A 24,475-nucleotide genomic window follows, 5' to 3' on the forward strand; every position below is an offset into this window, starting at 1 on the left:
AAATCCTACCTCCTTCTTGAGGCCACCCCGGACTACATCAGTCTGACTTCCACAGAGGAAGGGACCCAGTCAGGGAATCCCAACCCTGTGATGATACAAGAAAGACAAGCAGCCTCAGGACACCTCCCTTTCTCTGAGTGGGCCAAGCGCTGTGCTAAATGCTTTCCAGGTGCAATTCCATTTAAGGCTTGCAACCACCCTCTAAGGAAGTTATTATTGTTCCCATTTTGCAGATGCACAAATTGAAGCTCAGAGAGATGGGAAGCATGTCTGTGGGATACAAGGCCTGTGCTTTAAACCATTACGCTGGACTAAACAGAAGGCCAAAGGCGCACTCACAAGGGGCACCCACGTGGCCTCGAGGGCAGGGGGTGGTGGCAGGTGGCAGCACCCAGCAGCCACATCTGACACTTAACAGGCAGCAATAAGTGTTCGTGGAATGAATGAGGGAGTTTGTGCCAGAGCCGTCTATTTAAGAAGATGAGGATGACCCAGCCAGGAGAAGGGGGAGGGGGCGGGAGGCCGAGGGAACGCAAAGCAAGGGCAGGCAAGCATGAAGCAGCGAGGAAGGTGAGGAACTAAGGCAGTCAGGCTACTGAAGCATAAAACATGAGATGGAAAATGGAAAGGGACAAGACTGGACAGAGGGGACCCTGCCAGGTCACTGGAGGCAGCACCCAGGCCTCCAGGTTTTGGTGATGCACCGTAACAAAAGGGGGTGGCCGGCTGGACCCCACAGTTCCAACTCTACGTGCCCAGCACCAAACCTTCCAACTGCCCCATGAAGCTTGCCCTTCCTTGCAGCTCCGCAGGCTCCAGGGCCGCCCCAGCTCCCTCGGGTGCCTTTGCTCCCGTCTTGCCCCTGCATCCATCCCCCACCCAGCTGCAAGGGGGCCAACCTGGGATTCAGCAGTGAAGAGAACAGACACAATGTCTGCCCTCCTGGAGATTCCCCAAGGATGCCCCCCCTCCCGTCACCCTCTCAAGAGGAAACAGTGTGTCCCCTTAACCATTCTCCTGGCCCAGTACACCCTGGGACTGTAGTGGAAGGTGGGCAGTTTCCGGTCACCCACTGCTCTTTCACTTTCAAGGGCAGAGCCACCCAGCTCCACCATCCCTTTTCATACCTGACCTCAGGGCCCTGGCACCCTCTGCCCCAATTTCTGCCACCCTCTTGGACGGCCCTGCCCCTCCCCCTGACCTCAACGGCCTAGCACCCGGTTCCTCAGCAAGAAAGAAGTGGAGGAGACACACACACACACTGGGTCCTGGTTACCAACCACGCAAACTCACTCACTTCCTGGGCTCCCAGCTGTCCCCCGAAGATGTGCTGGCTACTCCTCACCTTCTCACTCCTTGCGCCTGGCCCAGGGACTGGGCATAACTGTTTGATTTAAACTGAGGGGAAAGCAACGGTTCTATATATTCCAGAAGTGCAATACTTATTGATGAAGATCAGCAGCAGTTCCATTCTCAGAAAGCCCTGAGCCAGGAGAGAAAAGACAAATGACTCCTCAACCCCATCATCCAGCAGCTGTGGAGGCTGAGCTGAGAAGACCTGGTCCCTCCATCCTCTCGGGCCTCTCCAGCCACCCCACACACCCCCAGGGAGGGGAGCGCCCATTCCTGTTCACCGGAAGGCCTTCCCGCAGTCCACACGTGGGAGCACGGGGCTCAGCAAAACCCACGGTAGCAGGGGTGGGTCCTAGCCTCATCCTGCAGGGATGACAGAGTCTCACCACTCCCCGCTGGACACCTGGAGAGCCACACACCCAGTGTCACCCAAAGGAACAACGACACTTTTGGAAACGCTTCTGTGTTTTCAGGAAGAATACCTGCGGGTAAGAAAGCCTGCTGGATCTCCTTGTGAAGCAATGCAGAAAACACGTAAGGAAACTTAGAGAAGAGCTGGCAGGGAGGAACGCTGGGGTGAGGCCCACGTTTCTTATTTTACAGACCTGCACCGATCACCTTCTAACACCTGGTTAACTTGCTATTTTGCTTTTTTTATTATCTCTCCCTGCATCTCTCCCACTAGAATATAAACTCCAAGAAGATTAGGATTCATGCCTGTTTTGTCCACTGTTGTTTCTCCAGTGTTTAAAATGGAGCCTGGCACATTTTTTGTTCAAGAAAAACGTGGTGAGTGAAGGGATAAGTGGGTAACACGGTGATGACCGGGGTTCACGAGCACCGTGCTGTGAGGGCATCACAAGGCTCCTCAACACGCTGCCAGTTAGCCCCGATCCCAGCAGGATAAGCAGTAGCCTCGCCTAAAACCGCGCGTGAGGCCCACGCCCTAAAAAGGCTGGTACTGCAGCAGGCGGGGCGCAGGCGGGCAGTGCAGTTTGCCGTCAGGGTTCAGCCCTCAATCCACTGATTGGAAAGTGATTGGAAATTATTAAGACACTAATGACACCTAAGGCCCTTCCATCAACAATGACCGATCCATGTGACCAAGATACACTGTGGAATATGCACAGACAGCGCCATAAGGTCAAAGAGCTGAGCCTCTCCCGCATCCGACGGATGTTCAGCCCCAGTGACTCTGGCAGTAGAATTAGAGCAATCCCATTTTTGCCCGAGAACAACTTAAATGTGGCAGAGCCCAATCCTCTCCCACCCGCTCGAGTAGAAGCAGAGAAGGGTCCTGGGTGTGCGGTGGGCAAAACCTCTCCTCGACCCTCGCCGATTCCCCCTGCTTCGGCGAACTCTAGTCACCAGAAAAACACTGCCCAGAATAATGAAATTTAAACTGTTTAGACTTTGCAGAATTGGGTACATTGATTTAATGGAGCTGGCACGTTCCGCTTCAGGGACCGGGCAGGCCGAGGAGCTTTGGTGAAATGAAAGCAACGGCTCTCCAAGAAAGGGTTAGGGGAGAAAAGAAGCTTACAGACCCCAGAGCCCAAGACACAAAGAACCTCCCCTGCGTTCCCGCTCCTCGGCCCAGGGGATTAGCTCTCATCTCACTCCTGTCTCACCAGCATCTGGCATGTACAGCCACGGCAGGCAGGGAGCTACCACTTCCTGGCCTGGCAGGTCACAGCCGCTGGAGGCAGCTCACCAAGGGGAAGACAGGGGACACACACCAAATCAGGACACCAAAATCATGCTTCCAAAAATCACGGTGATGACAGAAGCGACAGGGACTTTGCCTGGCTGAGCACTGCTTGTGTTCGCAGGGAGAGCGCAGAGCAGGGGGGCCTCCCCACCGGCAGGCGCAGGGCAGGAACTAATGAGGCGCACGTGTGGGCACCCGCAGGTTTTGGGTTTTCATCTCAGTGCCCCACCTCCGCACTGCTGCCATGAGGCCAGGCCTCTAACCGAAGGGCTGTTCACAAACTCTACTGTTACAAGCAAAGTTCAGAATCTCGGGATGTGCCAGAGGCCCCCGGGTCCACCTTAAGCCCTACAGCCCCTCCAAAGAAGCCCCCCACTTTCATCTGTAAGGGAACCTGGTGAAAGTTTCTGCACGCTGGGTGAATGAGGGAACCAAGAGGCTCGGGGTTAGGAAGATGCGTTAGAGGGGAAAGACTTGGGTCATGAGAGGCGGAATCTGGAATACAGAGCTCTTGAGTATCCAAGGAAGTGGGCAGAGACCAGGAAAAGCCCGGGAGGGAGGGGGAGATTGAGGGGGGCTGACTTCTCAGGGACGCAGCTAAGAGGCACTGTCCCAAACATCCTGGCACAACCAAAGGGCAAATGAAACTCACCTAAATAAAGGCCAATCACAATTGCCTGCATAAACACGGTCCCCACCTTACACCAGGGTGGCATTCACAAGTCCACTATGGCTTGGCTGTCTGGAGCTCTGAACGCATTTTCCATAGGAATAAAGTGATACCTATGGTTAGGATATCAGGCCAGCTTGTCACCATCATGGCCTATGAGTTCTTTATTCTTCTTTGATTTCCAAGTGCACCACAGAGAACCTGACAAAGGACAAGAACTCACATCTGCACAGGGTGAGTGAAGGACTCCCGCGCAGGTCAGGCACGATTTCATATTGAACTTCCTTTTCCCAAAGGATGCACATGGTGACATCTTCAGTTTCTAAAGGTACTTGGAGAATTGCACAGAACTCCCCTCTTTAGGTCCTTGACCTAATTTACATACTCTAATACCCTCAGGAAGGTAGGTATTCCCAGGTAACCCTGCAGAATGGAAAGGGAGCTGAAAGGGGGACTCTATGTGTGTGTATTTCAGGCAGGCCCCTAGGCAGGGAGTTTCATCCAGCCAAGCACAAATGGGATGAGTAGGAAGCCCAGATGAAGGATGGGGTCCCTCACTGAGGGCCACCTTGAGGCCTTGGCAAACTTCTGGACATGCAGCTTTCCCTTGGTAAAAAGGTCGAAGTTATTCAGGAACTGGACCTTTTATATTATAGCCTCAGAACTTAAATATGTCACCCCTCCCATTGTTCCTGCTGCCTCCCTCACTTCAGATCTGGTCTCTGACTTGGCAGAGGAAGAGAACCACATCCTTAGCCCTCTACGCCCCCCGATTTCTGCTTACTTCATCTCTATGCTCCACCATCCAAGGGCAGTTTTCATATGCTAACATTCTCCAAGGCTGCTCTTCGTTTATTTATGGTATTTTGCCAACTGGTAGAATTTCTGGTGATTTGTGCTCCATGAGGTCATCGTCCCTTTGTAAAGCTTCCGGATGAGAGTATGGAGCAAGTGCTGGGTGACATCAGGGCGATGAGGCTGGGGGGGACACCGGGATTCCTCCACAACAGAGCCTCGAAGGCTCGAGAATAAAGAACAGTCAAATAACTACAAACAATGACTTTTAAATGAATGGTCCTTTCTGTGGGCAGTGTTTTCAAAAGTAATTACACTCTGAAGTCCAAAGACTCAAATAACAAATTCTTGTGACAAAGGGTAATTTGCCTAATAAGTAAAAACCTCCTGACAGTCCTGCAAAGGAGAGGGGCAGGTAATCCTCTGCCAAAAAGCCTTCCCACTTCTAGGAATTTATTCTAGCAAAATGAAAACTTACGTTCCATAAAATCTCTACACAAATGTGTAGAGCAGGAAAGGTGGTATGGCGTAGTAGCAAAGAGATCAGCCTCCGGATCAAATGTCTATAGCCGCTTTATTTGTAAGCACTGAAAACTGGAAACAACACAAATGCCCTTCAACAAGCGAATGAATAAACAAAATGGTACATCCATACAATGGAATACCACTCCGCATTAAAAAGGAATGAACCATGGATGCACTCTTAGATGGATCTCAGGGGCATTACGCAGAGTGAAAGAAGCAAGTCTCTAAAGGTTACATACTAAATGATTCTATTTATATGGATGGCATTCTGGGAAAAAGCAAAGCTATAGGGAGAGAGAACAGATTCGTGGTTGCCAGGGATTGGGGTGAGGGGATGACTAACTACAAAGGGGAAGCCCTAGAGAATTCTTCAGGTTGCTGGAATTGTTCTGTATCCTGTGGTAGTTACAAGAATCTAGGCATGTAATGGCACATAATCTACAAAAATATCGAATCACAATATTGTACTCCTGAAACTATTATAATATTATAAGTCAATTGTACTTCAATTTTTTAAAAGCCTAAACATATGTTAAAACTCAAAGGATTGAACACCAAAAAAAAAAAGTGAATTTTACGTATATAGATTTATTTTTTATTAACTTTTTTTTTTTGGCTGTATCGCGTGGCATGTGGGACCTTAGTTCCCTGACCACGGATCAAACCCGCACCTGCTGCAGTGGAAGCACAGAGTCTTAACCACTGGACCACCAGGGAAGTCCCTAGATTTCTTTTTTAAAAGTTCACAAATTCTTTGACACATTTGCCAGGAAACAATGGTGTCTAATTCCCCTGCCCTTGAATGTGGGCCAGGCTTGGCAACTCCCTTCTAAGGAGTACAATACAAGGAGAGAGATGGTTTAAAAAAGTGATATGACATCCCCCGGCCCTGGGACTCACTCTTTGGAGCCCTGAGCAGCCACATAAGAAGCCTAGCTACCCGGAAGCCACCATGCTACAGAGTCCTGATGTAGAGACCACAGAGACATAAAGAGAGACACCCGAGGAGCTCCCAGTTACTTGCAACTTCCCAGCCCAGACACCAGACTTGTGACTGAAGAGCCTCTGAGTCCATCATCTGGCTGCAAACTCAAGAGAGACTCTGAGCCAGAACTGCTCAGAGCTGCTCCCAAATTCCTGGCCCAAGGAAACTGTGAGTGATAATAAAAATGTTTTAAGCAACTATGCTTTAGAGTGACTTGTTCACAGCCATGGATAACTAATATAGGCACATTTTTTGAGCAACTGCCATGCGACAGACACTTTCTCATATATTATCGTGTCTATTTTTCATTCATTTCATCATTTACCAAGCACTTTCTATATGCTAAGGACTATCTATGGAATGGAGAGAGAAGTGCCAGAATCACCAGACTGTGAGGGCTGAGAGATGGGGTCAAAGCCAGGGGGTGATTCTTGGTTTGGGCAGCTGGCTGGATGGTGACGTTCCACCCTGAGGCAGGACAGGTCTGCGGGAAGATAACACGATGCCTTCCATCTAGACACAGTGCACCTTCAGCATCTGCGGGACCCCCAAGAGGAGCGGTCCAGGGGACAGCTGGATAGTTGGTCTCAGGACCAGAGAGAGCGCTGGGCCCCCGATGCCAACCAGGGGGTCGTCAGAAAGCCCTGGAAGCCGCCAAGGAAAGGAGCTCGACTGCGTGGAGAAGGCCTGGTCCTGGAACAGAGGGAAGGTGGATCTCTCACCATTAGACTCAGAACAGCAAGCATTCCTCGGAGGAGATGACCAGAAATGTCAAGTGTTGCTAAGAGATTCAATAAGATAAAGACTGGGAAGTGTCCACGCCGTGAATGACAAGTGCCTCAGCAAGAGCAGTGTCGCTGTGCTGGCAGGGAGGGTGCCGGATGCAGCAGGAGGGAAAGTGAGGCAGAGAGTAGGGCTCAGACAAGGTCTAAGACTCGGGGTGCGCAGAGGGGTGAACGTAGAAGAAAGATAGATGCAGGGAGGAGGGGATTTCTGGATAAAGGAGGCATTAGCCTATCTGAAGGCTAAACGAGGGATCCCAGAGGGAAGCCGTGGTTGAAGGTCCAGCGGAAAGGGGCCTGGCCGGGCCAGGAGAGGGGACACAGCTCCCCTGTTAGGAAGGAGGGCGGGCACATGGGGGCAGACAGACAGGCAGGTGGGGGCAGGAGCTGCGTCTGAAGGTTCTGCTTTGTCTCTGCAGTGGCGGGGAAGGCAGGGAGAGGGAGTCCAGGGAAACAGGAGCACGGCCTGCCGGTGCCCACCGGGCAGCGGGACTGGAGGCCGCGAAAGCCAAGTGGTGCCAACATGCAAGAGTAGGATCCTTTTTTTGTTTCGTCCCCGACAGCCCCATAAGGGAGATGCTGTGTTCAAAGCTTTGAGGAGAGGGCGTGCGGAGCGCGCGGGCTGGGCCGGGGCTGGGGCTCCACCCCGTTTCACCCACCCTCAGTTTCACTCATTTGGGTTCCTGTGTTGGCCCTAATAGAGTCTGACACTGAGCAGACACCCCATGAAAGAGAGGAAGGAGGGAGAAAGGGTCACATCTTAAACCCTCATTGGCTAACACCTCAGCCCACCAGGAATCAGCAGCAACCGGGGCCCTGGGCTTTGGGACAGCCTGCCCCCCGGGCCCAGGCCAGGCCCCCCGTGCGGCTTGTTTCTGATGCTCTTCTTCCTCCCACGCATTGGTCACAGGTGGCTTTGCAGTTACTGACTGTCCATCCCTCTCCTCTCTTCTTTCCCCTGGTTCTCCTTCCCTCGATTTTTCTCTGTAATCATTTTCTTCCCAAATTTGTTATTTATCTCCTCTTCCCTTCCTTCTCCTTTGTTTCCACTACATGGAATGGAAGTAACTTCTGAAACAGTTTTGTGCTCACTGTTTGTACCAGCCCAGCCCCGTAGCCCACAGCCGTAGATCACCACCTTCCGGCCAGCCGCTCTCACTCGCCCAGAGCCGTCCGTACCTGATCCCAACGCCCATCCCATCTGCTTCTCACCTGCATGGAACACCCTTCCCCCTTCCTTTCACCCACTCACACCCCACCCGCTCTCTCCAGGAGGCTTTCTGGACTGTGCAGTCCACGTGGATTTCTTCCACTTCTGACATTTCTATAGCCCAGGCTGCTTACATCACACTTAGACGTGAGTCATATGCTGCCTTCAGAGGTTACTCCACTTTCTGTTATGTTTCTGACTTATTTCCCCAACCAGTCATGACAATAAAAGAGTTAATTATCATGTCCTGGGATCAGTGGCATTGACAGAAATAAAGCTTCCCATTTAGCCAAGCCTGCTCCCTTGTAAAAAATAATCACCAGGTGGTTACATGTGATGTGTATGAACTCAGGTGAAATTTCCCCGACTGTGCTCATCTAGCAATACAAACTTCCCTGGGCGCCAACGTATGTTCCTCACACTTACCTCTGACAGACTGAGGCAGGGAGTCCTTGTGGGAGACTGTTGGGTCTGAGGTCAGAAGATGTGTACCTGAGTTTTAGTCCTGCCACCTTTGTGCGTCAGTCCTGAAAGCAACATAATTTTCGTTTTCTGAACTTGGAGACAGGGCCTAAATGCCCCATCTCCCTCTCCTGCAGGGTTGTGTGAGGATTTGCCAGGCGAACCTATGTCCCAGTGCCTCGTGAACTGCACAGACACGCCGGGGTTCTGTTCCTGGCGTATTCGGTGATGAATCACCGTCCACAAAAATGCACCCAGTTCTGGGAACAAAAAACCGCTCATATCCTTGACTATTGTTCTGGACAGGATGCCCAACAGCTCTCTTTTCCCTGCCCCCAGACAGACACACGGTACTGTTGAACTTGAATGGAGGACCCCAGGAAGACTGGACAGCCTCTTCTACCTCCGGGCACTGGTCTTTCAGACGCTAGCCACTCGGGACCTACCAAGTCCTGCAGAAGCCAGAGGGCTGGTGATTTATGGAAGCTGTGATCAGGAGCCAGCCCGAGCACTCCTGTGGCCTGCAGCTGGGACCTGATACAGCAAAGGGGTAACAGATCCCTCTTAGGTGAGTGCCATCACCTGAAATAAAATCTCCCCAGAGCCTCCAAGGTTGGCAAAGCGCTGAATCTCCCCAGTGGAGAGAAGGGCAGTTGGACTCTGCGGGCACCATGCCAGTCTCCCAGATCCACTCCCTGCTCAGAATTTCCCACCGCTCACAGCTGCTGTGGCCACCTCTGCCCCCCGCACAAGCTCACAACTCTCTTCACCACGTAACTGCCACGCTCAGCCTGGGTAGGAACAGTGAAGGAGGCCTGCGGAAGGCTCAGGAACGACCAGGAAAGTGGGAGAAGGCAGCGCTTCCCCATCTTGCACTGCAGCCCTCAAGCCTGGCCCCACGGAGCAGACTTCATGGCCCCCACCCAGGAGGGCCCCAGGCTCATGCCCGCCCCTCCAAACGCAACAGGAAATGACCCTGACGGACGGCGGGCCTCCTTCTGCCAACCTGAGGATTCCTGTCCGAGGACCTAGCCTGGGCCTAGTGCGGAAGAGGCCAGAATACAAGGATTTGAGACTCTGAAGAGCTGGTTATGCCTCACTCACCCGCAGTTTGTGAGGGAAATTATAACACGCAAATCGTGTTTACGGATTAGGGATCTGACAAAGGTTTGAGGATATCTATTCTTTTTTTTTTTTTAACATCTTTATTGGAGTATAATTGCTTTACAATGCTGTGTTAGTTTCTGCTGTATAACAAAGTAAATCAGCTATACATGTACATATATCCTCATATCTCTTCCCTCTTGCGTCTCCCTCCCTCCCACCCTCGCTATCTCACCCCTCTAGGTGGTCACAAAGCACCGAGCTGAACTCCCTGTGCTATGCGGCTGCTTCCCACTAGCTATCGGTTTTACCTTTGATAGTGTTGCGATCATCATGTATATAAATATATACTTCACTTTTTTCACTTAACCTTCTTTCAGATAGTCAAAAACTATTTATTAAGGTTTATTGTGTATCAGGCACTGTTCCAGGAACTCTCAACTGAATGGGGAGTTGAAATGCACTTCCTGCTACTGAGGGTTTACAGCTGGTGGGAAGATGGTGACATGGGATGAAATAAGAACCAGAGTGTCACAAGTGGGAGGGAGCTAGGAGCACAGCCTCCACAGACCAAGGGGGAGGGCTGGCAAAGCCCAGCAGAGGTGAGCCTCAGACATGGTCTCACCCCAGGCTGGAGGATGGAAGGGCAGTCCAGGGAGAGGTAAGACCTTAAACTACCATCCAGGGCAGCCTCTTAGCGAAACTGCAAGCACCTTAGCACGGCCAGGGCTCGGGAGGGGCAGGGTCGGGGGAAGGACAGTCGGGGCAACGTGGGAGTGGCAGACAAGAGGCCAGGTCCCAGAGAGCCCTGGGTGTCCTCATGACGAGTTGTGATTTTACCCTGTCAATAATGGGGAAGCACCAGAGTAAAGGAGGAGGAGGTAGGGAAAGTAGTGGGGGATGGATCACTTTTATCCGGAGCCGGGAGTCCAAATGAGAGCCCGGATGACTCGGCAGTGGAAGGGTGGGGACTGGATGGGTGCACAGGAACCAAGGCTGACAAGCCGTTCTCATGGTGTTTCCAATGAATGAGATGCAGAAGGGGCGTGGTAAGCAGGTCTGGGAGAAGGAAGTTACTGGTCCCATCTTTAACATTTCTTACCTACATGTCCACATGCACAATTTTATGACTCATGTAGGGTGTTATGAATTGAATGTGTCTCCCCGAAATTCATACGTTGAGGCCCTACCCCTCAATATGATGGTATGAGGAGGTGGGGCCTTTGAGCGGTAACTAGGTTTAAATGAGGTCATGAGGGTAGGACCTCCATGACGGGATTAGTGCCCTTATAAGAAAAATAAGAGACACCAGAGCTTCCTCTCTGCCATGTGAGGTCACAGCAAGGAGGTGGCCATCTGCAAGCCAGAAAGAAGGGCTTCACCAAGAACCAAATCTGCCAGCAGCTTACCCTTGGACATCCCAGCCTCCAGAACTGTGAGAAATAAACATCTGTCGTTGAAGCCCCCTCAGTCTATGGTATTTTGTTACGGCAGCCTGAGCTGACTAAGGTATGAGTTATTTTAATAGCTACCCAATATTCTATCCATAATAAAACATAATGACTTAACATCTCCCTTGTTGTTGGACATTTTTTAGCTTTTCATTATTAAAACGATCCTCAAATATCTTTATACATATAGTGTTTTCATCATTTTTACATATCTCTTCAAATAATTCCTGTAAGTAGGGTCACTGGGTCAAAAACAATCATTTTTATGACTTGTGTATATTGCCAAGTCTCTAGAAAGAGGCAGAGTCATTGACTACACTACCCACAGGATATAAGTGCCTCTGTTTTCTCAAAGCATTAACAACTAATGAGATGTATCTTTGTCTTACTAATATAATATTGTTATACTGAACATTGAATATTGAATACTTGCATTCAGGAAATGTAATGGATCTAACTTTAGCATGGACTATTAAAGTATAGTCATGATTTTGTCCCTTAAAATAGGGAGAGGCAATGGGATACACACACATAATTTATTCAAGGTTTTAACAATCTTCTCTGAGTACCACCGGGTTATCTTCCCAGAATTCAAATGTCACTCTCTGCTGTGACACCAGCTGCACCTGCAAGAAGGAGGTCGGACTGGAGCTGGGCTTCCCATCCTGGCCCAGGTCTTCAACAGCCCTATACGGACTTAGGGACCATCTTCCCAACCACCACCAATGCTTAAAATGGGGGAAACTGCTCCCATCTAAGATGAATTCTTTACCCTTCTACTCAGCAATTAAACATCTAGGAATTCATCTTAAGGAAGCAATCAAAGCATAAAGATTATTTTTTCTGCAAGTATATATATAAAACAGCATTATCTGCATTTTTTTTATTGGCAACTGCCTAAACATCCAATGGTTCATTCATTCATACATTCATTTAATGAAGATTTATTAAGGACCAACCACAGATAGGAAGGGTGGGAGGGAGGGAGACGCAAGAGGGAAGAGATATGGAGATATATGTATATGTATAGCTGATTCACTTAGTTATAAAGCAGAAACGAACACACCATTGTAAAGCAATTATACTCCAATAAAGATGTTAAAAAAAAAAAAAAAGGACCAAGCACAGGAGAAATAAACACTGAAAAAGACAGAGCCCTTTCCCTCACAGAGCATGGGAGCAATGCTTACATCTGGGCCATGGTACAGGCACAGACTGGATTACCATGCTGTCGTTAAAGATGATACACTCCAAGAATATTTAATGACTCGGGAAAGTATTCAGATATTTATATTTTTATCAAACATTTAAAACACCATAAATGTTTAAAAACATTACATATTTTAATTCTGGTAAGACGCAAAAGTGTTAAGAGTGGTTCCCTCTGGGTAATAAGAAAATGATTTCTATTTCTTCAGTGTGTTCTGTAGTCTCAAAATTTATACACATGCTCATTCTGTGATGGGAACAGATGCTTTGTTTGTTTTATAAGGGTAGACTCCTTGCTTCCTGGCCTTTCTCTCATTGAACCTAGCTTTCTTAGCCGTGATCTCTCCCCAGCAATGTCTCCCTGATTCCACACGAACAGTTTAAGTTCACAGTAAAATGGAACTGCAAGTGTGAAGATGCCTTATGGTACCAGACATAAACATATCAAGATACATACACTGATTTGAGTAATAAAAACAATCCATATGACTCAGCTTCAACATGAAAAGAAAGCAGCTTTTTACTTCTGCCACCACAGGGAAAAGTACACAAACTTCCTGCAACTCCCTCCAGGCACTATCTGCAGGTCCCAGGTCACAGGTCACTCTACTTAGCAAACCCTGAGGTCATGGCTCTTCTGGCTTATCCATCCTATTTCCATCCTCTTGGGCTCAGTCAGCCAGTTGATGGTCCAGACCCACTTCCATCCCCATCTGTGGGGATATGAGGATTCACCTTTCCAGGTGAAAATCAGGGACAAATAAAGAATAAAGTCTAGCAAATAAAGTTCAAAAATGGAGAAATGCCACACTTGAAAGGAGGGGACCAACTGCTCTCTATCATACATGAAGAAGCAGCTAGAATGTGTTTGACCAGAGGCTTTACAGAAGGGACTTCTGCATGGAGACAGCTGGGGTAAGGAGATCGCTCTTTTTTCCCCTCCAACTCTAAAGTGTATGATAATTCACTCATTCAACACCTATTTACTGTATACTCATGATGTACCAAGCACCGTTCCAGGCTCTAGGGCTACACCAGTAAACCAAACAGACCATAAAACAAACAAAGCAACCAACCCTCATGGAGCACCAGGCCAGCCACTCAAGGGCTTCGGAGTCACCCTGAATGGCAGGGGGCCTGAGGGAGGTTTTAGAGCAGAGGAGTGACATGCTCTCTCTTTCCTCTTTAGCCAATCACACAGGCCTGATCCCTAGGCTGTTCCCTCACATTAAAACCCACTGAATGCACCCTATCTCTAACCTTTTACTTTTTTCCTATTAATGGCCATGTTCCAAGGCAAGGAGGGAACCTCCACCCCGCCCCATCAAGACTTGCTGTAAACTAGAGTGAGACAGTGAGAGGGGTGTTAGCCCAAGAACACACTGCTAGATAGGGGAGCAGGGAGGCCAGAAACACCCCCTCGAGGCTGTGGATGCAACGGAAGTCGGGGAGGCAGTGGAGACTGTGCTCCGAGTGACTCAATACCCAGTCTTCAGTCGGCTGCTTCCCCGGGGGTCCGGCACCTGCACCCCCCAGCTGCCTGCAGCCTCCATGATGAAATCAGAGGACCAGACGGAAGTGCCCTCACAATGGTCATAAGGGTTAAAAGCTAGGTTCCCAGGCTGTAGCACAATTAATAGTAAATTTTGTTTTCATTTAACAAAACTACAGATATGGGGGCGGGGGGAAGCACTGCTTAAACCAGCTGTCTCAACCCCAGTATCACCGCTCATTCATGCTTTCATGAGTTGGGAGGGATGTTACCATCAACTCTGGATTAATCAATTATAACCAGGGGAGGGTCGGAGAAGGTGACTTCAAATCACAGATAAAACAAAACTCCCCTTAAAGTGGTATAAAGTGTCATTGGTATAAACTTCTTTAGTCAAAACTGTGGCCAGTTTTAGGCAACCCGGTGAATGGCTGCAGCACTGTGTGTGACCCTGGTTGAGCCAGAAGGACCTCCTTCTCATGTCCTCTCTGAGGACCCACTGCTCTGTCTCCAGCCTGCTCTAAACACGTCAGCATCTGGCCACTCAGGAGTGTTTGCCCATCAGCATTTGCTATGAACCCCAAGCCACTCTTGGGATCTGACGAACCAGTCAGAAGATGCATCAGTTAGTTACCTTCTATTCTGAGAACTTCACAGTAATCTTTGGCTTGTCCTGTGCACTCTGGTTAAGACCCTGGCATTTCATTCCCTGCTGTAATACCAGTGTATGAAGAGTCCAAGTAGCCTAATCAATAACAAAAACGTCTTCTTCTGGGTTTTCCTCTTTCCAAGAATGCTAAAAATATTTGATGAGGTGACCCACAAACTAATTTTTCTGTCATTCTTGCCAAACCTAGGAGTATTAGTCTGTATTGAATTGCAAGTTCTTTAACATTTTCCCTCTTCTCAACGTCTTCAACAATTTTGAGATTTCTTTTTTTCTAACATTAAGTTCTAAACATTTTCCCTTGGAGTCCAACTTTTTAATTTCTAGGTTCCAAATCTAAGTGGAGAAGAGAAGGTATGTTTCCAAGTTGTATATAGATACAGTGCAGATTCTGTTTGTCACTAGATGGGTCTAAAAATAGACAAACTTCTGGGTGTACAGATAATTTTGCTGATGTGTGGTAACTTAATTTTTTGAATGAGCTAAAATCTTCCCCCTCCCCAAAAGCTAATGCACAAATGGGTTAATCTGTCCAGAGAAATCAAAAGTTGTCCGTGATGCTGAGTGCCAAGGTATACAATCAACTTACATTTTCATATGCATTACAGCATCACTGCATTCACTGCATTCTGAGATACTCTCTTGAGACATACTGAAGATGGAGGCCGAGCTGGCTCACTAGGAATGGGGCAAGACCCTGGTGTGGCCAAGCAAGCATGTCACAGCCTCCAAGAGCCACTGGGAAACTGAGCACTTTTATATTGATATCGTTAATTATAGCCTTAGCAACTTCTCAGTTTAGTGATAAAAATTTAGATGCATGTGCTCTATGTATAATATCTCTACCCTAACACTTCTTTACTAAACTAACAGTTTATGTAACTGATGACTGAGTTCATCATTGGAATTGACTGAGCCGAGAAAGATACTCTGAACACTAAAAGACTGATGCCCTATGTTTGTTTTTCAAAGATCCTAAGGAGAACACGACTATCAGGGTGGGAAGGAAGGTAACAGTGGAGGCACTACAAAAAATTTACAGATTGGCCATCTCAGCCACAGCAAACACACTAAGGACACACGGTGACACTTAATGAAAGGACGTTGATCCCAAAGGGAACATCAGAACTCATAACCTAATTTTTTTAGCACTTTTATTTTAAAAAAAAAAGTTCAACATATGCAAAAGTACAGAAAATAGTATAATGACTCCCCCACAGACCTATAATCCAGCTTTAACTCAAATTCTATCTTGTTCCCTCTACACACTCACCCACCTACTTACTTGCCCCTCAACCAAGATTATTTTGAAGCAAATTCTAGACATTATATAACTTCATCTGTAAATATTTCAGTATGTATCTCTGAAAGATACAGACTTTTCCTTAAACATAACACAGTAGTATTATCACACTTTAATAATTTTAATGTTAAATATCTTTATTAATTTTGTTTTAATTTTTTATTTTTTTATTAATTTAACTTCAACAATTTTAATATCAAAAATTAATCTCCAAAATATATAAACAGCTCATGCAGCTCAATATTAAAGAAACAAACAACCCAATCCAAAAATGGGCAGAAGAACCTAAATAGACATTTCTCCAAAGAAGACATACAGATGGCCAAGAAGCACATGAAAAGCTGCTCAACATCACTAATTATTAGAGAAATGCAAATCAAAACTACAATGAGATATCACCTCACACCAGTTAGAATGGCCATCATCAGAAAATCTACAAACAACAAATGCTGGAGAGGGTGTGGAGAAAAGGGAACCCTCTTGCACTGTTGGTGGGAATGTAAATTGATACAGCCACTATGGAGAACAGTATGGAGGTTCCTTAAAAAACTAAAAATTGAATTACCATATGACCCAGCAATCCCACTACTGGGCATATACCCAGAGAAAACCATAATTCAAAAAGACACATGCACCCCAATGTTCATTGCAGCACTATTTACAATAGCCAGGTCATGGAAGCAACCTAAATGCCCATCGACAGACAAATGGATAAAGAAGAAGTGGTACATATATACAATGGAATATTACTCAGCCATAAAAAGGAACGAAACTGAGTCATTTGTTGAGACGTGGATGGACATAGAGACTGTCATACAGAGTGAAGTAAGTCAGAAAGAGAAAAACAAATATCATATATTAACGCATGTATGTGGAACCTAGAAAAATGGTACAGATGAACCGGTTTGCAGGGCAGAAGTTGAGACACAGATGTAGAGAACAAACGTATGGACACCAAGGGGGGAAAACCGCAGTGGGGGGGGGGGGGATGGTGGTGTGCTGAATTGGGCGATTGGGATTGACATGTATACACTGATGTGTATAAAATTGATGACTAATAAGAGCCTGCAGTATAAAAAAACAAACAAACAAACAACAACAACAAAAAGTCACTATTCAGGTTTCCCCAATGGTCTCACATATTTATTTACAATTTTTTTTTGGCCGCACAGCTTACAGGGATCCCCGACCAGGGATTGAACCCACCCCCTCGGCAGCGAAAGCACGGAGTCCTAACCACTGGACCACCAGGGAACCCCCTACAATGTATTTGTTTGAATCAGTGTCCAGTTAGAGCCACACATTGCAATTGGTTGATATATCTCTTAAATCTCTTCTAATCTAAGGTTTCCTTCCATCTCCATCTTTTTTTCCTTTACAGTGTATTTGTTGGTAAAACTATAATTTCCCACAATCTGAATTTTGCTGATTACATCCCTGTGGTGAGGCTTAACATTCACTATAACTTAATTTCCCCCATTCTTTCTTACTTAGTTCAGAACAAGGCACAGAAACACATCCCAATAAAATAGCTAAAACAACAAAACAAAACAAAAAGCAGTCCGATTGTCTCTGGAAAGGACCAGATGCTGACAAACCCAAGACTGAAAACGCCCCACAGACGCGGAACCAGCTACATGGAGTAGAAAGCCAGGTTTAAATCGGGGACATTCCTGAGCTGGCCACAGGCAACAGGGGCATCACCTGCAGGTGACACAGTGTGGAGGCTGCAGGAATGGTGACTGTTTTCTGTCTGAGGACAGAAAGGTTTCCAAGGTTCAGAGGTTTCATCTTCAGCGAGAAATAAACCATGGAGGGGAAAGCAGGCTGGGGGAGGGGTGTTCCTGAGTTGGCCTCAGCATGTTAATCAGTTTTAAATCTGCCACCACTAAAAACTAACATTTCAGAGTCCAGAGGAGGGCAAAGGCAGTCCTGTTGTTTTCCAGAGGGAAGCAGGTTGGACTCTGAGGACAAGAGGCACAGACTCCCAGAGCTTCTACACTGGAAGGACAACCAGAGCGCAACCATGTAAGTCACAAACCGTGACAGGCAGCCGCGTGCAAAGGCAATGCAGTCAGCCCCCTCCCCCCACCCCTCCCCCTGCACAGAAAGCATGTGCTCTGCTGGTTTTCTAATAATGGGACACAGTTGGCTACAAGCCCTGGAGTAAAAAAAGACTTGACCTTAAATCCCAGCTCCTCCACTTAAAAGCAGTGTGACCTTAGATAACCTGCCTAACCTCCGTGTGCCTCAGTTTCCTCATCTGTTAACTGGGGATACCACTGTCTGTCTGCTAGAACTCTTGTGAGGGTCAATGAAGTTATACGCCGAGGCCCACAGTACAGTGCCCAGCACAAGCTCATTATATGTTAGTCCTTTGCCCCCAGAGATTTCTACCAGGCCACCCCAACCCAAACCCTTGCAGGGAGCCAGGACAGCACCTGCTGGATGTCTAGCTGCGTTACCGATGCGGTCTGTGGCCATGCATGAAGCAAAGCCAACTGACCCATAAAGGGTTCAATCCCATGATCCTGATCTCAATAGCACGGCTCCAACCAACTGAGCTAATTACGGTAGAGTCGGATTCAACGCAGCTTGCACGGAGACACTCTTAGCTGTTCATACAACATTCTTAAACAGTTTTGTCCTAAGATGCTATGTGACACAACACACTTGCTAACTTTACTAATGATCTCATCTTTAAAAAATCTTAATGTAATGTAGCAAACAGATGTGTCCCTTAAGAGGATTAAGGTGGAAATTCATTAGAGCAATAATACCAGTGGATTTGTGTTCTAAAACTAACGCCCATCAATCAACTTAGTGCACACTCCATCTTAGCACTGCTCAGCTTCCAGGAGAACCCTGGAGAACTGGACAGCCCAGGTCTTTAGCCTCAAGGAAGTTATCTGTGAACAGGGGAGACAGAGAGGACCCTCCTAGCCCTGGACTGAGTCTGACCTAAATGACCTCTAATCCATGCTGCTCAGACTGCAGTGTGTACAGGAATCACCAAGGCATCTCGGGGAAATGCACATTCTGCTTCAGCAGGTCTGGGGAGGCCTGAGAGTGCATTTCTAAGAGCCCAGGTGATGCCCAGCCCACACTCAGAGGACCAAGGTTCTAATTCTCACAGCAACTGGCTATTTTACAGGTGGGATAGCTGAGGCAGCAAGGGAACCACAAAGACAAAGGTAGTGAGAAAGGAATGAACAGGGCACAGTCAAGGCTAATCCAACGACAGCATGGAACTCTGAAACGTGGGCAGGCTGCCTGGAAGGAAGAAACTCAAGACACGAAAGTAGTAGAGTCATTAAGGGCTCAGACCTGGTGCCAAATGCCAACTCTGGAACGTCCCACTCACATGGCCCACTGACTTTTTTTTATGCTTTGGGCTCTTCTGCTGTGAGATGCAACAGTACCAGTGCTGACCCACGGGGTGGCAGCGGGCTTGGCAAGATGATGCGTGCTTGGCTCGGGCACGTGGCCAGGACCTGGGAGCTGTTATTACTCTACTCTCTGGTCCGCAGCAGCCACGGAAACATTCCCTGAATTAAATTACTAGGTCATAATTGCTGTTTTGACACGCAAGCTAGTTACCACTTTTTTGTAACATTCTACAATTCCAGTTTTGCCTATCAAAAAGAAACAAGAATCCTTGGAGCCTTCACTTTTAGTGTCAAACAATCCAAAGACATCTAAGCTTTGAAAGGTCTAGGATTCTATTAATTCTACTGCACAGTTTTTTCTAAATTATAAGTCCTGTAATTACAATTATTTTTCTTCTTAAGACACTGAACCAGAAATAAACACCTGTTTATGCAGCATTTGAAAACAAAAGGCCTCACATAGTCCAGATAAAACATATAACCACCAAAATAAACATCTCCCTCAGTGAGAATACGGTACCTGTTCTGACCTTTTTGTTATCCGACTAATCATTTATTTAATTATCCTCTTAAAACTACTATAAAAAGCTGGGGTGGTTTTCTATTTTTCAGTCTAGTAGCTTGGGAAAAAAAAGATAAAGCATTATAAGCACAACATGTTGTTTTCGTCCAAGACAATGGTTTAAATTAACAACTAACTTCAAATGGAGTCAGCAAACATGAGATAAATGTATACATATTTCATTAGGTTAGGAAAAGATGCATAGACTCAAGTTTGGGCTGGAAAGGACCTAAGAGGTTAACCAGTTCAAAGGTTCCCAGCACAGGAGAATCCCTAGGGGAGCTTTACAAATTAAGACCCTCTGCAGGGGCCTTTGAGGGGGCTTGTTACACAGGTGTGTTCACTTAGTGAAAATTCATCCAGCCGCTCACTTAGGCCCTGCACGCTTTGCTGGGTGTGCCATCCACTTCAAGCAAAAGTCTACACCCCCAGGCAGGATGGCTGAGGATGCTGAGGGTATCTGCATGTTTCACAGTCACGCTTCTCCCCTCTCACCACCCAGAACGCCCCCTGCCCCAGGAACTCCTCCTCTTGCCAGGCTGGGCTCCATAGGACGTGGAAACCTTATCCATGGCAGGGGCTTGCCCACTCCCTCACTGTTAGCTAATTCACAGCAGAGTTCGTAACTATTTGTTCCCACCTCTGACTGTGAACTCTACCAGGCTGGAATTCTGTCTCAAGGCTCTTACTCATGCTTGTAACATTCACCTGCTCCAGGCCAAAAAGTACCTGGCCTAGGAAGCTGATTCGGGAAACTCCCCAAGTTAACGGAATGGAAGCCCGAGGAGATGCGGCTTCTGCCCACAGCCAAACAGCTGGTCCAGGGAGCAGAACAGCAGTGGAGTCTCAAGCCGCACAGACAGGGTTTGAATCTCAGCTCCCCACTCCTAACAGAGAAACTAGGTTATTTAATTGCTCTCTGCCTCAGTTTCCTCATCTGTAAAATAGGTATAGTAAAAGTCTGCACTTCACAGACGAGTGTAATATTAAATGAGATCCTGCATTGATATCCCTAATAGAGTACAAACCTACATACCAAGTGCTCAAAACTCATCAGCTCTTTCTATCACAGATGCATCATCCAATCCAGCAGATTCCCTGCTGGAAATTAACTAGCATTTTACAATATAAATGTGCACCTAGGCACATAAATGCCCTGAATTCTGCTTTAAAGAACCCTGGCTAATAGAACCAGCCACTCAGTCGGCTCTAGATGTGAAAAACAATGCCAAACATCTGACTATACTGCAGGGGTCTGCAGGCAAGACTCAGACTGAGGCTGGCTGGACCCCCCCAGGACAAGGAGTCAAGGGTCTCTGTGGGACGTATTCGGGTTCCATTTATTCTACAAGGGCCATCTCAGAAAGTCCTGTGAGCCAGTGCAACTGCTGTACTGTGGCTTCTAGCGGGTCGGGGGGAGTGGAGGGGGTGCTATAGTGCTGGAGCATCAAGATCTCCTATGAGACCAGGAACACTGGATCAAGGCTAGGGGGCTATTCCATGGAAACATAAAAATGTACTTCAGCTTCCAGCTTGAAAGGTCAGCCGGTGTACATAGGGCTTGAAATCCAAGGAAAGCACTTCAAGGTCACAGGGCCACAATTATGAGTCTTCTGTAGTTTCAACAAAAGATCACTGTAATCAGAGACCATAATGAATGAAATAACCATGATGCTGAAGAAGCCCTTCGAAAACTCTTAACTGAATCCACTGGTTGAGAAGAACCAAATAACTGACAAAAGTGATTCTGATAAGCTGAATCCGCAATAAAAACATCATTCTCCCAATCCAACCTTTTATGGCCAGAGAGGTTCCCAGGAGCAGTGACTGTATCCATCCTGCACCAGCACAGAGAAAAGGAGATAGAACTGCCCCATTCCTCATTCCTGAAGACAGGTTACTCATTAAGAGGTGGCGTTTGGGGGGGGGGGGGCAGGGAGCAATGATATAACAGACACCACTGCCAATGTTCACCAGTATCCATACCAACCTCCCTCTACTTCCAAGGCAGGTGAACATCATACAGAAGTCTAAAAAAAAATTTTTAAATCGATTTTGTTCTTTTTGGCATCAAGGGTTATCTCTTCCAAATATTTATCAGTGTTGATCCTCAAAGAATAAATCATCTACAAGCTCTGATATGAACCCTAAGCCAAAAAAAAAAAATGTACCGGGGAAGTAATTTTTCAAGGTGCAGTCACTAAGTGGGAGGAAGGGCTCTCCTGGGTAACTAAATGCTTGGCTTTCAACGCCCAGCTCTTTGCAGCACACACTTTGCAAGATGCCTGCCCTGAAAAGGGTTAAAAAAAAAAAACTATGGGGTGGACTGAGAAGCCATTCTTCCCAGGGGACACTCATTTGGGGCTCTGTGCGCGCGCCGCCCCTCCGCGCCCCCGCCCCTCCTCCCACAGCCACTGCTCCTCCAAGGTCCCCCAGGCCACCTGCTTCTTCTAAGGAAAAGGGGCTGCTCCGAGCACTATCGTAGCGCGCGGGCGGCGCCCTCCGTGGTGCCCCGCAGGGGAGGAAGGAGAAGTGTCCCCGGGAAGCGTGCTTTGTCGCGAGGGTCGCGCGGCCGCCCGCAGCGGCCCCAGAGGCCTGAGAGGTTTTGTCCCGCGCGTCGCTCGGGTCTCCCCTGCGAAGGACCAGAGCCCCCCGGGGCCCGGGTTCTTTCCGCGCGCCGCTCGGCGCCCGCCCGGGTGCGGGGACAGACTGCCGGCTTCCGAGCCCCACCCCGCCCACCCGGCCGAGCGAACGGCGCGGCGCGGGGAACCTTCTCCATCCCGCCTCCGGCCGGCGCCGCACCTGTTCGGCCCCGTCCGCCCCCACCCCCTCCCCCGCTCCGGGCCGGAACGCGGGACTGTCCTCCTCGCTGGCCTAGGAGATCCCGAGCCAGCCGGCGGGCGCCCAGACCCCTCTGCCTAACGGGGAAGGGGGAGGTCTGCCCTTGGGCGCTTGTCTCCCGGCTGCGCCCAGCCCAGCTTGCCCGCGGCGCCCCTACCCCGGCGCGCCCCGGAGCAGGGGCTGCGTCCCGGGGGCCCAGCCCGCCCGCGCCGGGCCGTACCTTGTGTGGCGCCCTCAGCAGCCGGTGGACCCCGGCCAGCTGGGTACCGAGCGCGAGGTCCTCGCGGAACGTGAACAGCGGCGGCCGGCTGGGCTCGGGGAAGTTGGTGCTGTTGAAAGGGTCCGTATCGTCCAAGAACTGCACCCGGCAAGCCAGCGTGGCCATGATGCATCCCTGCCCCGGGGGGGCGCGGGCCCCGGGATCTGCGGGGCCGCGGACCGGGACGCCGGGGTCACCGCGAGCAGTGGAGGCCGCGGCCGCAGCTCGCTGGCTCGCGGGCTCACAGGCTCCAGCCGCGGGGGGCGGGGCGGGGGCGGGGCCGGCGGGCCCCCTCCTTCCTCTAGCTCTCCGGCTCCTCCCCTCCGGCGTCCCCCTTGTGCCCGCCCGACTGCCGCCGCTACCCACGCGACCCGCCGCGTGGAACAGGAAAGGGAGAACGGCTCGTGCAGTATCCGCTGCCCTGCGCCAAGTCCGCTGGCGGCGGCGGCGGGGAGGAGAACCCCCCGACCACCGGCGGGCAGACCCCAGCAGCGCGGACACCGCCTGGGCCGCCGGCTGCACGTGCGCCCCGAGACCGAGGGAGCCCCGGCCGAGCTGCACCGCTCGGGGCTCGGGGAACCGGGGTATGGGGGCGGGGCGGGGGCATAGCCGTCCCCTGGCTTCTTATCCATCTGGGAGAGGGCTTAACTCTTTCCAGATGAAGGCGGCGGCGGCCGGGCTCCCGCTGCCTGGACTCGGAAAACCGCAGCTGGGCACCAGGAGGCGAGGAAGCCGGCCCCCGGCAAGCAAGCGGGGTGGTGGCAGGCACCTGGAGCCCTGGCGAGGTTCCGGGGGAGGTTTCCCTTGGGGAGGAGGAGGGTGAACCGGCGAACCCTGGTAGCTGTTCTTAAGAGACAAGCCCGGGGGCGCCAGGCGGGAGGCCTGGAGAACTGCGAGGCTCCACTCCGACACCCCAGCGCCAGGCCTGACGCCCTGGTTGACCCTCTGCATGACCGCGGCCTCTTAGCCAGTTAGGTCTCCGAAAGCCCTAAATGGAGCTAGTGGGGCCGCGGGGGGCGCTTCCGGGGAGGTCACCGAATTGCACGGAGCCGGCAGAGAGCTAGGGACCCGCTGGCAACCGAGGGACTTGCAGGGAAGGTTTGCAGCCTGCCCGCCTTGGCCTGCCTGAGCCTCGAGACTCCTCGCTGCTCGAGGGTGACCCCCTTCGTTTCCAATAAGAACTCCCGGGTTTTCTCCATTACCAGGCTGTGGCCAAGGTCGCGGTTCTCCCTGTATCTTAAGTAGGCCTTATGGAATATACCCAATCGCTCTCACATCCGCGTCTTCACACAAGGCGGCTCTAAAACATGTATCTCTCCTTTTCTTCTGGCTTCAAGGCAAGAAACACTCGTCCCATACTTAGCCTCTTCACCCGCACCTTTAACCTTCTCTCTCTATGGAACCTCCCCTTCACTCGTCACTCGTCACTCGTGAGGCTTAGGACTGTTCTTAAAATAACAATGACCCATGACACCTGCTCATTCCAGCAGACCTTGTAGTTCTCCTTGCATTTGCTAATCAACTCTCTGCATGAGTCCTTTAGGCGGGCCAGTACACCAACTTCACCATCGGCTCTTGGCCAGAACACTAAACCTGAAAATCCCATTCCTTTGACCCCCACTTCCTACCCTCCCATTTTCAGCACCACGTTCACCCCTCCTCAGTGAGGGAGCCCTCCAATCTTTCTGGCCGCCCCATTTCTCAT

General features: G+C 49.5%; 1 protein-coding gene across 12 annotated transcripts in view; it reads right to left on the reverse strand.

Moving 5' to 3' along the window:
* FHOD3 (formin homology 2 domain containing 3) overlaps positions 1-23,029 on the reverse strand; it is a 490,767-nt gene extending 467,738 nt beyond the window's left edge. For 7 of the 12 annotated variants that reach the window (XM_082415967.1, XM_082415975.1, XM_082415973.1 and 4 more), the window contains exon 1: positions 22,732-23,028. In XM_082415967.1, the coding sequence (XP_082272093.1) occupies positions 22,732-22,896 (165 nt within the window). In that variant the 5' untranslated portion in view covers positions 22,897-23,028. Of the gene's footprint in view, positions 1-22,731 lie in introns of all 12 variants that reach the window. The other 5 variants (XM_082415972.1, XM_082415969.1, XM_082415966.1 and 2 more) reach the window with 3 other exon arrangements.
* Positions 23,030-24,475: the final 1,446 nt, after the last annotated feature.

The sequence above is a fragment of the Balaenoptera physalus genome, assembly GCF_965194825.1.
Source record: "Balaenoptera physalus genome assembly, chromosome: 12".
In the NCBI taxonomy this organism is placed as follows: Eukaryota; Metazoa; Chordata; class Mammalia; order Artiodactyla; family Balaenopteridae; genus Balaenoptera; species Balaenoptera physalus.